This window comes from Pelodiscus sinensis, chromosome 30, assembly GCF_049634645.1.
Source record: "Pelodiscus sinensis isolate JC-2024 chromosome 30, ASM4963464v1, whole genome shotgun sequence".
Taxonomy (NCBI): Eukaryota; Metazoa; Chordata; order Testudines; family Trionychidae; genus Pelodiscus; species Pelodiscus sinensis.
In genome coordinates, this window is record NC_134740.1 from 12,889,397 (window position 1) to 12,902,090 (window position 12,694).

General features: G+C 47.7%; 1 protein-coding gene across 1 annotated transcript; it reads left to right on the forward strand.

The window, feature by feature from the left end:
- Nucleotides 1-7,134: 7,134 nt before the first annotated feature.
- On the forward strand, nt 7,135-8,082 carry LOC102448856 (olfactory receptor OR9H1-like). The gene has a single exon (XM_014579834.2). The coding sequence runs from the start codon at nt 7,135-7,137 to the stop codon at nt 8,080-8,082; it is 948 nt and encodes a 315-aa protein (XP_014435320.2).
- Nucleotides 8,083-12,694: the final 4,612 nt, after the last annotated feature.

Sequence of the window (12,694 nt, forward strand, 5' to 3'; positions counted from 1 at the left end):
CCCTGATGCATGCTCCTCTCATCTCCTGCCCTCAACCCCCCCATGCCCAACCCCCTCCCCTGATAGGTGCATCCCAAGTCCCTAAAATTCCAATAGCATTTAACCACCTTTCTGAATCTGGCCTGTTAGCTTTTTCCATTTGAGACACAAAGACCTGAAACAACCACACAGAGATCAGCCATGCCTGTGAAAACACAGAATGAAGCTTTCTAATTCCCACGGCTGGTCTTTAACCTCAGAGATGACCCTTACCAAGCCAAGGGGCTGGCCCATTGTAGAGAAGATGGTGAAATTCACTGGAGACCACATCCCAAGAGCGGTTCTGCGGAGTATAAACTAGGCTTATTTGTAAGACCTGCTGAGTTGCCGCATGTAAACAAAGCAGGTAAGGCGAAATGGGTAAGGATGAAATGAGATGTGGAGGAGATTCGAATCAGTATAATCTCTGGGCAATTAGTAAGAGGCTGTTTATGAAACCTTTATCTGTTCGATTAATAAGTAAAGGCACCGTTCTTTCCAGAACCGTTTTTTTCTCAGAATCTAGAGGTGCTACATTCTAACGAGAGAACACACGGTAGGAAGGAGGGATGTGGCTAGTTCTCTCAACAGAAGCTAAAAAGCTTGGTCCTCCAAAGTGTGTAGTGAGAGACAGATAGAGACAGAGAGACTGCCGCCGAAATATAATTTAAACCTCCTGCATCTGCCCTATATATTTGAGATTGTGTGGCTGCACAACAGTGCGTGTGTCTGCCTGTCTGTGCGTTCGTTCAAGAACTCCTCCTACATGGGAAGAGCTAGGATCGCCACATTCAGTACGCATCTCCCTGTGATCATAATGTAGAGTGCCGTAAGAGTTGGGTTGTGCCAGGAAAACGGGTTGTGCTCAGAATGGGATTGCGTCTCAGAAAACCAAACAGAACAGAGAGAGAATCCCCAGGCAGCTGGATGGAGCTGGTTGTGAGCCTTCCCCACTCCTGTCTGGGGCTGCGCTGGCCCCAAGCTGTCTCCCCCCTGCCAGGTGCCCTATAGGGTGCTCTGGGGGACTGAAGCTCCCCCCCTCCAATTTGTACGGAAATGTTACTGGCTGTTCCCCTTTGACAGGGAGCGAGGGGAGTGTCCAGTTTGCTGCATTCCTCTCTGACTGGGGAGTGCAGGGGGCAGATAAACCTGGACCTGCCCCAGCCAGGGGACATGCACCACTCCCCCAGCTGTGAGATCCTTCTCACCTGGCCCTAAGCTGTTGCAGTGAGAGAGAGCTGGGGTTGTCTGCATATTGCACCCTTCTCCCTAGCCCTGCCCCAGGGCAAGGATTCAAAGAACCATGGACATTTTCATTCAAGTTTCCAAACAATTAAAAATTAACAGAGTGAAGGACTCAAGGGAGACCGGGTAAATCTGTGTGTTAAAAAACATGGTCTCCATGTTCTGCTGTGATCCCAGCCGGTGGTCGGAAAGCGTTTCCTACAGTGAGTCACTGGTGTATGGGTCACATATTTCCATGTCTTCCCTCTCTCTGGCTGTGTCTAGACTGGCCAGTTTTTCCGGAAAATCAGCCACTTTTCCGGAAAAACTTGCCAGCTGTCTACACTGGCTGCTTGAATTTCCGCAAAAGCACTGACTTCCTACTGTAAGAAATCAGTGCTTTTTGTGGAAATACTATGCTGCTCCTGTTCAGGCAAAAGTCCCTTTTGCACAAAGCTTTTGCGCAAAAGGGCCAGTGTAGACAGCTCAGATTTGTTTTCCGCAAGAAAGCCCCGATCACAAAAATGGTGGTCGGGGCTTTTTTGCGGAAAAGCGTGTCTAGATTGGCACGGATGCTTTTCTGCAAAAAGTGCTTTTGCGGAAAAGCGTCCATGCCAATCTATACGTTCTGTTCTGAAAATGCTTTTAACGGAAAACTTTTCCGTTAAAAGCATTTCCGGAAAATCATGCCAATCTAGACGCAGCATCTGCGTATTCTGTCTTTATCTCGTCTTTTTTAACTCCTGTGTGCGTAAGAGGCCACAACCACCAATGGCACAGGGATGTGGTGCTCGCTGAAGCTGCAGGCTGTTGAGTCAATGAGATAGAAAAGGAAAAGTGGATGACTCACTTCACTCAGACATGGGCTGTTTTCATGGCCCAAAACATCCCATGGACATTTTCATTCAAGTTTCCAAACAATTAAAAATTAACAGAGTGAAGGACTCAAGGGAGACCGGGTAGATCTGTGTGTTAAAAAACATGGTCTCCACGTTCGGCTGTGATCCCAACCGGTGGTTGGAAAGCGTTTCCTACAGTGAGTCACTGGTGTATGGGTCACATATTTCCATTTCTTCCCTCTCTCTGGCTATGTCCACCCCTCGCTCAATTTCCTGGGAATTAGTTTGTCTCAGAATTAGAGTGTCCAATGAATTGCGTCTCCACTGAGAGGTTTAGAAGCATGTAGGTGCCTACAAATCATCACTCCCAATCCTCGTAGCTGCTGTGAAACATCTCTCTGAGCACCTGAATGCTTATAAGGATCCTGCTCATCTGATAGCGTTGGCTTTTTCAGCTGTGGCCTGCTCTGGTAGATGGGAAATAAGGAGTTGGTGATTGTCCTACCTCTGTCACTGACTTGCTGTGTGAAAGTCACACAACCCCTCTGTGCCTCAGTTTCCCTGTCTGTCAATACATGAGCTAACGCTGCTCACCCGCCTTGGGCACGTTGCTGGGGATCTGCAGGTGAGAGAGCTCTGTTTGGTTCTCCCAAGCCTGCCAGAAGGAACGAAGAGACCATCGTGGACTTCCCGTCTTTTGGTCAGGCCCTCTGTTAACACGGATTTTAGGGCATTAGAAGGCAGGAGCGTCTCGTCTCTGCACTGGACTTCTGATGCATCCCCTGGCCAGATCCTTTCCCCCTAATTTCTCCTCATTTAGCAGATGACTGATAATGGCTAATTATTTACTGCAGCAGGGTGCTGGGCCCTTCCAAGCGGCACTGAAGTCCTGGCTACCAGGGAGAACTTTCCAACCCATCGGAGAATGAAATAGCCCAGGAGTGGACAGCAACTGGGAGATGGAAAGAAGTGACCAAGTGAAAGGCCTTATGAGCTTTGCCAGACTAGTCTCAGTTGGAATAAGGAGGAGAAATGTCCGGGTGGGATTTTCAAACGAGTCGATGAGAATCAAGCATCAACCAAACAAAGAATGACACCGGCAGCTGAGTTTTTATCGGCTCCAGCCTCCATTGAAAATCCCACTCCAAAGGGACAATGAAACATTTCTCTGTCCGGGTAAAATCTTATTTCCCCATCTGCGCTGAGAGAGGGCATCACCCACCACTGCAAAACCAGGGGCATTAGCTCTGGTTTATCATTCCTTGGCTCGTAAAGCAGGGATGATGAAAGAATCCCTAGAACTGGAATGGACCTCGAGAGGGCATCTTGGACTGTCCCCTGCCTTCACGGCAGGACCAAGCACCATCTCGGCCATCCCTAACAGATGTCTGTCCAACCTGCTCTTGTATATCTGCAGAGATGGAGATTCCACAAGCTCCCTGGGCGATTTATTGCAGGGTTTTACCACCCTGACAGTTCTGATTCTCTTTTTAAAAAAGCGTGGAGAGCTACCACTGAAAAGCATTGGGGAAAAGCCAGGCATTATAATTAATGAACAAGTCAGGTTTGTCGGGCACATCAATCCGTATGAAACTCCTTTCCAGTCACACTTACACATTCCGATGTCTGGAATACCCTCGGCAAAGAGTTATTTTTGTTATTGATACTTTGGATGAGCAAGAGCAGGAACACTTCTTTGTTATTCATTGAACATTTCACGAAACAAAAGACAGGACTATGGGATATCTTCATACACTACAGGACAAAATCAAATCAAGATACGGAACTTCAGCCCCGTTAACTGCGTAGCTGAAGTCAAAGTAGCTTAACTTGACTTTTGGCACTGGCCACACTACAGGAAGTTGAAGGGGGAACACTCTTCCTTCAATTTCCTTTACTCCTTGTGGAAGCAGGACTACCAGCATCTACTGGAACACCCCTCTGACTTCAAATTAGTTTGTCTTCACTAGACCCGCTCGTTCAAACTCTGGAAGATCGAGAATGGCAGCTTTGATCTTCTTCTGCAAAGTAGACGTACCCACAGGGAACTGCTAAAGCTGGAAATGCAGATAGTGAGACCCAGAACCTGATTATTAGAGAGAAATTTAATGTTCCAGTGAGTGGAGAGAAAACACCCTTTGCCCCAGAAGCCTGAACACGTTTTGTCAACTGAACGTCAAATTTCAAGCCTGTTCGGAGAATTGGTCTGGAGAGACACAGATGAAAAGCGTAATTGCTCATGGAAAATAAAAGCTATTTCAAACATAGATCCCCATGTTTGAAAATATAGGCCCTCAACATCTGCTTGTGGGTGCGGAGGCTGACGTGTCTTCAGATGTGTTCTCCACAATGAGGGACCTCTCCCTACCATCCTGCTTTGGGTAACAATCCCTGAATCTCTCCCTATTGCTTGAATGCTCCAGAAATTCTAGGGGAAGTGATTTGTTCTGATTTGCCTTGGCGCTTCTCCAGGGATTCACAGGGGAGTGGAAAATAAAACCATGAAATATTAAGGATCCATGTCTGAGATGAGTCATTCACGTCTGTTTTTGTGTGTTTCCCTCCAGAAGCCACAGGACCAGGAGAAAAGGCATCTCTGCATCCCTCGTGGCTGTCCACCAATGGACAATTTCAATAGCTTCAGAGCATTTTCACAGGCGGGCCCAGGAGCAGCAGAGCAGAGCCAATCGGCATCAACAACAAACAATATTCAAGAAATGGCTTCAGATTCACGGAGTTCGGAGGCTTTCTTCAACATGTAACATTTATCCTGTGAGTACATGTTGAATCTCTCTAGTCTGGCACTCTCTGGTCTGGCAACCTCCATGGTCCGGCATGATGTGAGTTAGCTGGATGTCACTTTTCATGGTTGTGGTCAATTTTACCGAGGTCCCATAACGTTTGTTTACTGCCACCATTCTTGGCTCTTCATGTTCTGTGCTGTTATTTAGCTCTATATGACCTCTCAATGTCTTCTTAGGATGAGTCTACACTGCAGGGCTTAACTCGAAATAAGCTATGCAAATTGAGCTATGTCAACTGCCTCACTTATTTTGAAATAGCTTATTTCGAAATTGGGAGCGTCTGCACAGAACTTATTTTGAAAAAAAGCACTCTTCCTCTGACATCCCTTACTCCTCTTAGGGTTACAGGAGTCGGAGGAAGAAGTCCTCCAGCTTGACAGTATTTCAACACTATTTTGAAATAACCGCCTGCTGTGTCGATGCGGACTAAGTTATTTTGGAATAGTGCTTGTTATTTTGAAATAGTGTTGCAGTGTAGACATACTCTTAGAGCCCAGTGAGCAGTGATGCTTCTAGCCAATATTGACCTCCCATGGTCTGGCCATTCTCTGGTTCATAGAATCATAGAACCATAGAACTGGAAGAGACCTCAGAAGGTCATCAAGTCCAGCCCCTGGCTCTAGGCAGGACCAATCCCAACTAAATCAACCCGGCCAGGGCTTTGTCAAGCCGAGACTTAAACACCTCTAGGGATGGAGACTCCACTACTTCCCTAGGTAACCCATTCCAGTGCTTCACCACCCTCCTAGTGAAATAGTTTTTCCTAATCTCCAACGTAGACCTCTCCCACCACAACTTGAGACCATTGCTCCTTGTTCTGCCATCCGTCACTACTGAGAACAGCCTCTCTCCAGCCTCTTTGGAACCTCCCTTCAGGAAGTTGAAGGCTGCTATCAAATCCCCCCTCACTCTTCGCTTCTGCAGACTAAACAGACCCAAGTCCCTCAGCCTCTCCTCATAAGTCATATGCTCCAGCCCCCTAATCATTTTGGCTGCCTTCCGCTGGACCCTTTCCAATGCGTCCACATCCTTTTTGTAGTGGGGGGCCCAGAACTGGAGACAACACTCCAGATGTGGCCTCACCAAAGCCGAATAAAGGGGAATAATGACATCTCTGGATCTGCTGGCAATCTCCTCCTAATGCACCCTAATATGCCATTAGCCTTCTTGGCTACAATGGCACACTGTTGAATCATATCCAGCTTCTCATCCACTGTTCAGCACTGGTCAGGTCCCAAGAGAGGCTCAAGCTGTATTCCAGTTTTACCTGCGAGGATGCACACTCACATGAAATAGACTTTTTTAACAGCAAAATCCTGGGACAGAGGTTGCATGATTGTGAATGTGTTTCAGAGGTCAACTTGTTCACTCCTGTGAACAGAGGGAGAGGACCAAGTACCTCTTGACAATTGCAGGCATACGTTTTAATAGCTTGTTCTTAAAAAGCCCTCCAGTGACCAATATTCCACATCTTCCCTTCAAATTGATTAACCATTCCTTACCTATCCTTTCTTCCACACATTAGCCCATCTCCTCCTTCTCCTGTCTCCAGTAGACATGGAGAAGCATTGATTTCTGGCTTCCTTACAACATTTCTTCTCACGTTTCTAAACAGTTATCAGGTATTCTCCCCGGCTTAGTCCTCAATTCAGAGAATCATAGAAGCACACGGTGGGAAGAGACCTCAGGGGTCAACAAGTCCAACCTCCTCGCCCAAAACAGAACCAGCCCCAACTCAGTCATCTGAGTCTTGGAGGCATCAACACTGTGGGAGGCCAATGGGAGTGTTTCCTATCAGCTTCCTTTACTCCTTGTGAAAGGAGGAGCACCAGATGCTGGTGGGAGCAGCCTTCTGCATTCAATTTAGCGGGTCTATACTAGACCCGCTAAATCAAAGGCCAGAAGGTCAACCTTTGGAGCATCGATCTTCTGGTAAATATAACTGTCAGTGTTTCGAACAAAGTGTTATCCCCTCTGAGATCGATCTAATCTATACCACCTTCTCCTAGTTTTGTTATGGAGGTGCCATGTCAATTGTATCAAAAGTCTTACTAAAATCTAATTATATCACATCTACAGCTTTCCCTCTATCCACTGGGCCAGCAGCCTGGCCAAACAAGGAAGTAAGGTTGGTTCGGCTCTTGCCCTCATCACCATCTTCTCTCTTTTCACTGAGCCATTCATTGTATTTTCTTCATTTCTCCTTCCTTAATCCTTCTCTCATTCCTTTCCCCAAGGATTGTGCCACCATGGCGCCGGTGAGAGAGGGGAACAGAACAGCCGTCCCAGAGTTCATCCTGCTGGGGTTGGAAAAGGGACTCGAGCTCCAGCTGGTCCCCTTCCTGATACTCCTGATGATTTACATGGTAACCATGCTGGGAAACAGCTTCCTGGTCCTCCTTATCGGTGCCAACTCTTCCCTCCACTCTCCCATGTACTTCTTCCTCATGAACCTGTCGCTCGTAGACCTCTGCTATTCCACCGTTATTGCCCCCAGAGCCATGGTGAGCTTTCTGGCTGGAAGCAAAGCTATTTCCTATAATGGATGTGCCACCCAGTTCTTCTTCTTTGGCCTCTTCATCACAACCGAAGCGTTCCTCTTGGCGGCGATGGCGTACGATCGGTTCACCGCCATCTGCAACCCGCTGCTGTATCCCATCACCATGTCCAAGTGGGTTTGCATCCAGCTGGTGGCGGGGTCGTACGCCTGCGGCTGTGTGAATGCCATGGTGCAAACCGGCTTCACCTTCACGCTGGACTTCTGCGGGTCGAAAGAGATTGATCATTTCTTCTGCGATGGCCCTCCAGTGATTAGTCTCTCCTGCAGCGACACCTACATCAATAACCTTGTGATGTTTGCCTTGTGTGGCCTCGTCATAGCCAGCACTGCCTTGACGGTGCTCATCTCCTATGTGTATATCATCTCTGCCGTCCTCAGAATTCGCTCCGCGGACGGCCGCCGCAAAGTCTTCTCCACCTGCTCCTCCCACCTGATAGTTGTGACTTTATTTTATGGGACTACAGCATTCATGTACATCCAGCCCACTTGGATATCTTCTCTCTACCCCAGGAAAGCTGTGTCGGTGTTCTACACCTTTGTCATCCCCATGCTGAACCCTTTCATCTACAGCCTAAGGAACAAGGACGTGAAAGATGTTTTGCAACGGGCCATGGGTAACAAATTCTTAACACAATGAGTCTTCCCATTGACCATGGACAAACACAGCATGGCAGGGGTCTTTTACCTTCCCACCAAAACATCTGGTGTGACCAGAAATAAAATCATATTATGACAAATTGTTTGTTTTTTCTTCCTTATTTTCTGTCCATAAGAACAGCAGCACGGCCAGACTGGGTCAGACCAAAGGACCATCCACCCCAGTGTCCTGTCTGCCCACAGTGGCCAATGCCAGGTACCCTGGAAGGAATGACCACTACAGGGAATCATCAAGTGATCCACCCCCTATCGCCCATTCCTAACCTCTGGCAACATCGACTGTGCGCTGCATGAAGAAATACTTCTGTTTGTTTAAAATCTGCTACCTATTCATTTTGTTTGATCACCCCTAGTTCTTGTGTTTTGGTAGCAAATAAATAACTTTTCCTCTTTTTTTTTCTACGCCACCCATGATTTTATAGATCCCTATCAGGCCATTGAGACAAGTTTTTGAGATATGCGGGAGGATATGTAGTAGAACAGCTTGTAGCCACAAGAGAAGCACTGACCACCTGGGGTAAAACACAATATTCCTCACAAATTACCCTCTAATTGTGCTTTCTCTGAAGCAGCTGTTACTTGCCACCATGAGGTAGGGCTGACTCTGTATATATTTCTATGACAGGTAATGATGCAAGGAGGAAATTCAATGGACTTCAGACCTTGTGCACACTTTTATGTTCCTCTCTCCATAATGTAGGTCTGAGCCATATCCAAATTGTCATGGATCCGAAATTAGCCCTCACAACCAAACAACTTAGCCCAGGTCTACACGAGACCCAGAAGGTCGGGTTAAGATACACAACTCCAGCTACATAAAATACATAGCTGGAGTTGGTTTACCTTACATCGAGTTTGGCGCTGTCTTCTCAGTGGGAGGCTGATGGGAGCAAACCCTCTTGCTCGCTTTTATTACTCCTCACAACTGCCAGAAGTCCTAGTGCCAGCCTGAGCTGCCCTCAGTGTTCAAGTTAGTGGGTCTTCACTAGACCTGCTAAATCAAACACCAGAAGATCGATCTCTGGCATGGCAAATGGAGACATGGCACTAGGAATCTATCAGACTGTTCCATGGCCATGTCCAACAGTTTAGTGCCCCTGTGGTCCATAAGGGTGCGTCGACACAGCACCCTCAGCTTGAAATAAGCTATGCAATTCAAGCTACGCAAGTTGCGTAGCTTATTTCGAGTCATTTTCAGAATAGCTTATTTCGAAATTTGGCTCTGGCTACACAGCAATTGTTTCAAAATAAATCGCTCTTCCGAAACGTCCCTTACTCCTCGTGGAATGAGAACATAAGAATGGCCGTACTGGGTCAGACCAAAGGTCCATCTAGCCCAGTGTCATGTCTGCTGACAGTGGCCAATGCCAGATGCCCCAGAGGGAGGGAACACAACAGGGAATCCTCATATAATCCCTCCCCTGAGGTTTACAGGGATGTTGGAATAATGAGTCCGTTATATTTTGAAATAACGGGCATGCTCAAAAGACACAGAATAGCTATTTTGGGATACTGCCAGTATAGACGTAGCCTAAATGTCATTCTCAGCTACAGCTGAACTGCTATCAATGACCTCCTGGACTACAACTGAAGGAACAGGGCAGCTTCCCGGGTGTTCTGCTGATGAGCAGAGTTCATAGAATCATAGATCACAGGGTTGGAAGAGTCCTCAGGAAGTCACAAAGTCCACCCCCCTGCTCAAAACAGGGCCAACCCCAACAAAATCGAGATCCCTACCCAGCATGCCCTCCAGGAGGCCTGGGAAGTCTTACTGCCTACCTCCTGGATGTTCCTTGAGTGGTAGAGTGCTGTCCCAGGGCCTTGTTATCTGGCTCCTGCCCCATGAGTCACCGATTGCTCCATAACCCAAGCAGGCTGCCTGGCTTGCAGACTACACCTGGGAAATATGTTATAAAGGGCTCACATGCCACAATTTTCACTTCCTTATTCTCGTGTCCTGTTCCAACACATTGTGGTGGGATCTTGTCAACCTGTGGAGGGCAAGCAATTCTCAAAGGCCACTCTTGGTCTATCAAGGATATTAGTTGGTGACTCTTTTGCAGAGCCGTGGGCATAGAGGTATAGCTCCTTCCCCTGCACACACCCTCCACACTTGCCTATTACTGCTGCACAAGGGAGTCTCTGGTGCATATCTGCATTGAGGACCTCACTTTGAAACCCTTTTTCTGTCTCCTCCCAAACCTTCTCTTCTGGAACCTTCTCTTTCCCCGATTCCCCATACCTCTTGATGTATGCACATGTCATCCGGGGCCTGGTGAAGTCACAAAACCTTCTTGTCCACCTCCTCCTAACACTGGCAAAGGTGGGCTATCTACCACAGGGGTAGGAGGATCTTGGACAGGAATGTGCCCTGTGGCTGAGAGTCTTGTTTTAGTTGCTCTCTGAGATAATGGACAGGGGCAAAGTTCCTCTGGGCTGAATCCATTGGCTCCTTCGGCACCTTCAAGGAGCAGTGGGCGCTGTCTTGGCTCAGTGTTCCACTCTTGACCACTGATTTGGAACCTGTAACCCTCACTCCTGCCCCTGTTTTCTCCTTAGTTGTCCTCTTGACTGTAGGCTGAATAACTTCTCCCCTAAGGCGAGGGAAGGGGCCTTTAGCTGTGGGTAGACCCAAACAAACCCAACTTTCTGAGACCCCAACAGATGCAGCTCAACCCAGAAGAGTCTTGAAAATCCCTAGACTCTGGACTTCACAGCATCCAAGTCCCTATGGCATTTAGTTTCTGTCCATCTGGAAGTGCACAACCACCTTGGTCTAGGTGTTTCTTTCAGGCACGGCATGGTGAGGTCCTAAGATTGGCCTGTGGGGCTTGATCTAGTAGTAGGGCTAAGAGCACCTCTAGGCTATGTCTACACTGGAGGGTTCTTGCCTAAGAACATCTTGCACAAGTACCCTTGTGCAAGAACTCTTGTGCAAGAACACGTCTTTTTGCACAAAAGTATCCATGGCAGTGTGAGCGCTTATTGCTCAAGAAAGCTCTGATGGCCATTTTAGTCATAGGGCTTTCTTGCGCAAGAAACCCCTGCCGCACGTCCACACTGCCCTCTTGCACAAGAGGGTTTACACTTGTTAGAAAAGAGCGTAGCTCTTGCGCAAGGAGCCCTGTCTTCCGATGCCGTACTGGAAATCTTAAGCAAGAGCAGGCGGGCAGTGTGGACGCTCTGCGGGTTCTTGCGCAAGAACGCCAGTGTATACATAGCCCTAGGGTGCATCTACACTGCACTCATAGCTTGAAATATGCAAATTAAGTTGTTTATTTCGGGTCAGTTTCAAAAGAGTTTATTTTGTAATGTGGTGCTGCCTACACAGTGCCAAACTTTGAAATAACTCACTCTTCCGAAGCATCCCTTGCTCCTCATTGAATAAGGCTTACAGGGAAGTCAGAACTGCGAGCCCGAAATAACGGGCTTGCTGTGAAGACACGGGATAGCCTCCGGTATCCTGAAATAACACTGCAGTATAGACATCACCCTATAATGACACTTCAGGGTGCAGACCAGGGGAGGCCTCGTTTTTAATCCCTATGGTTAGAGCACTGAGGTGTGATGTCAAAACTTGAGTTCAATACCCCTCCCTGCATGATGAGGGTGGGTGGAGGGAATATTAGGTGGGTTGGGTTTCCAACCGCATAGGTGGGTATCCTAACCATAGGACTATGAGATATTGTAGGTTAATGGCATATTAGGGTGCATTAGGAGGAGCATTGCCAGCAGATCCAGAGATGTCATTATTCCCCTTTATTTGGCTCTGGTGAGGCCACATCTGGAGTATTGTGTCCAGTTCTGGGCCCCCCACTACAGAAAGGATGTGGACGCATTAGAGAGGGTCCAGCAGAGGGCAACCAAAATGATTAGGGGCTGGAGCGCATGACCTATGAGGAGAGACTGAAGGATTTGGGTTTGTTTAGTCTGCAGAAGAGAAGAGTGAGGGGAGATTTGAGAGCAGCCTTCAACTTCCTGAAGGGAGGATCCAAAGAGGATGGAGAGAGGCTGTTCACAGTGGAGGCAGATGGCAGAACAAGGAGCAATGGTCTCAAGTTGCAGTGGAAGAGATCTAGGTTGGATATTAGGAAAAACTATTTCACTAGGAGGGTAGTGAAGCACTGGGATGGGTTACCTAGGGAGGTGGTGGAATCTCCATCCCTAGAGGTGTTTAAGCCTCGGCTTGGCAAAGCCCTGGCTGGATTGACTTAGTTGGGATTGGTCCTTCCTTGGGCAGGGGAGGCTGAACTTGATGATCTCCTGAGGTCTCTTCCAGCTCTATGATTCTATGATTCTATGACTGCCTCTCCCATTGAAGTTGTTCCATTTTATATGAGATAATCGACTCTACATTTTAGAGAGTTTTTCTGTTTCTCGGTTTGATCAAGAACATTTCCTAAATGCTAAGAGCTGGGACAACCAAATTCAGCAGGAAGTTTCCTATTATCATAACTGAAAGCAACACAAGGGTTGGGGTCTGTCAAGAAAACTGGATGAGCCTGGCAGGGGATGGCACCCCCTAAAACCAAACAGAAAGGAGACACACTCACCAAATCAAGCACAGCCCTCAAAATGGACATAGCTGAGGG

Excerpts from the sequence above, each read along its gene's own strand:
- LOC102448856 (XM_014579834.2), top strand. The coding sequence starts at position 7,135 with ATGGCGCCGGTGAGAGAGGGGAACAGAACAGCCGTCCCAGAGTTCATC.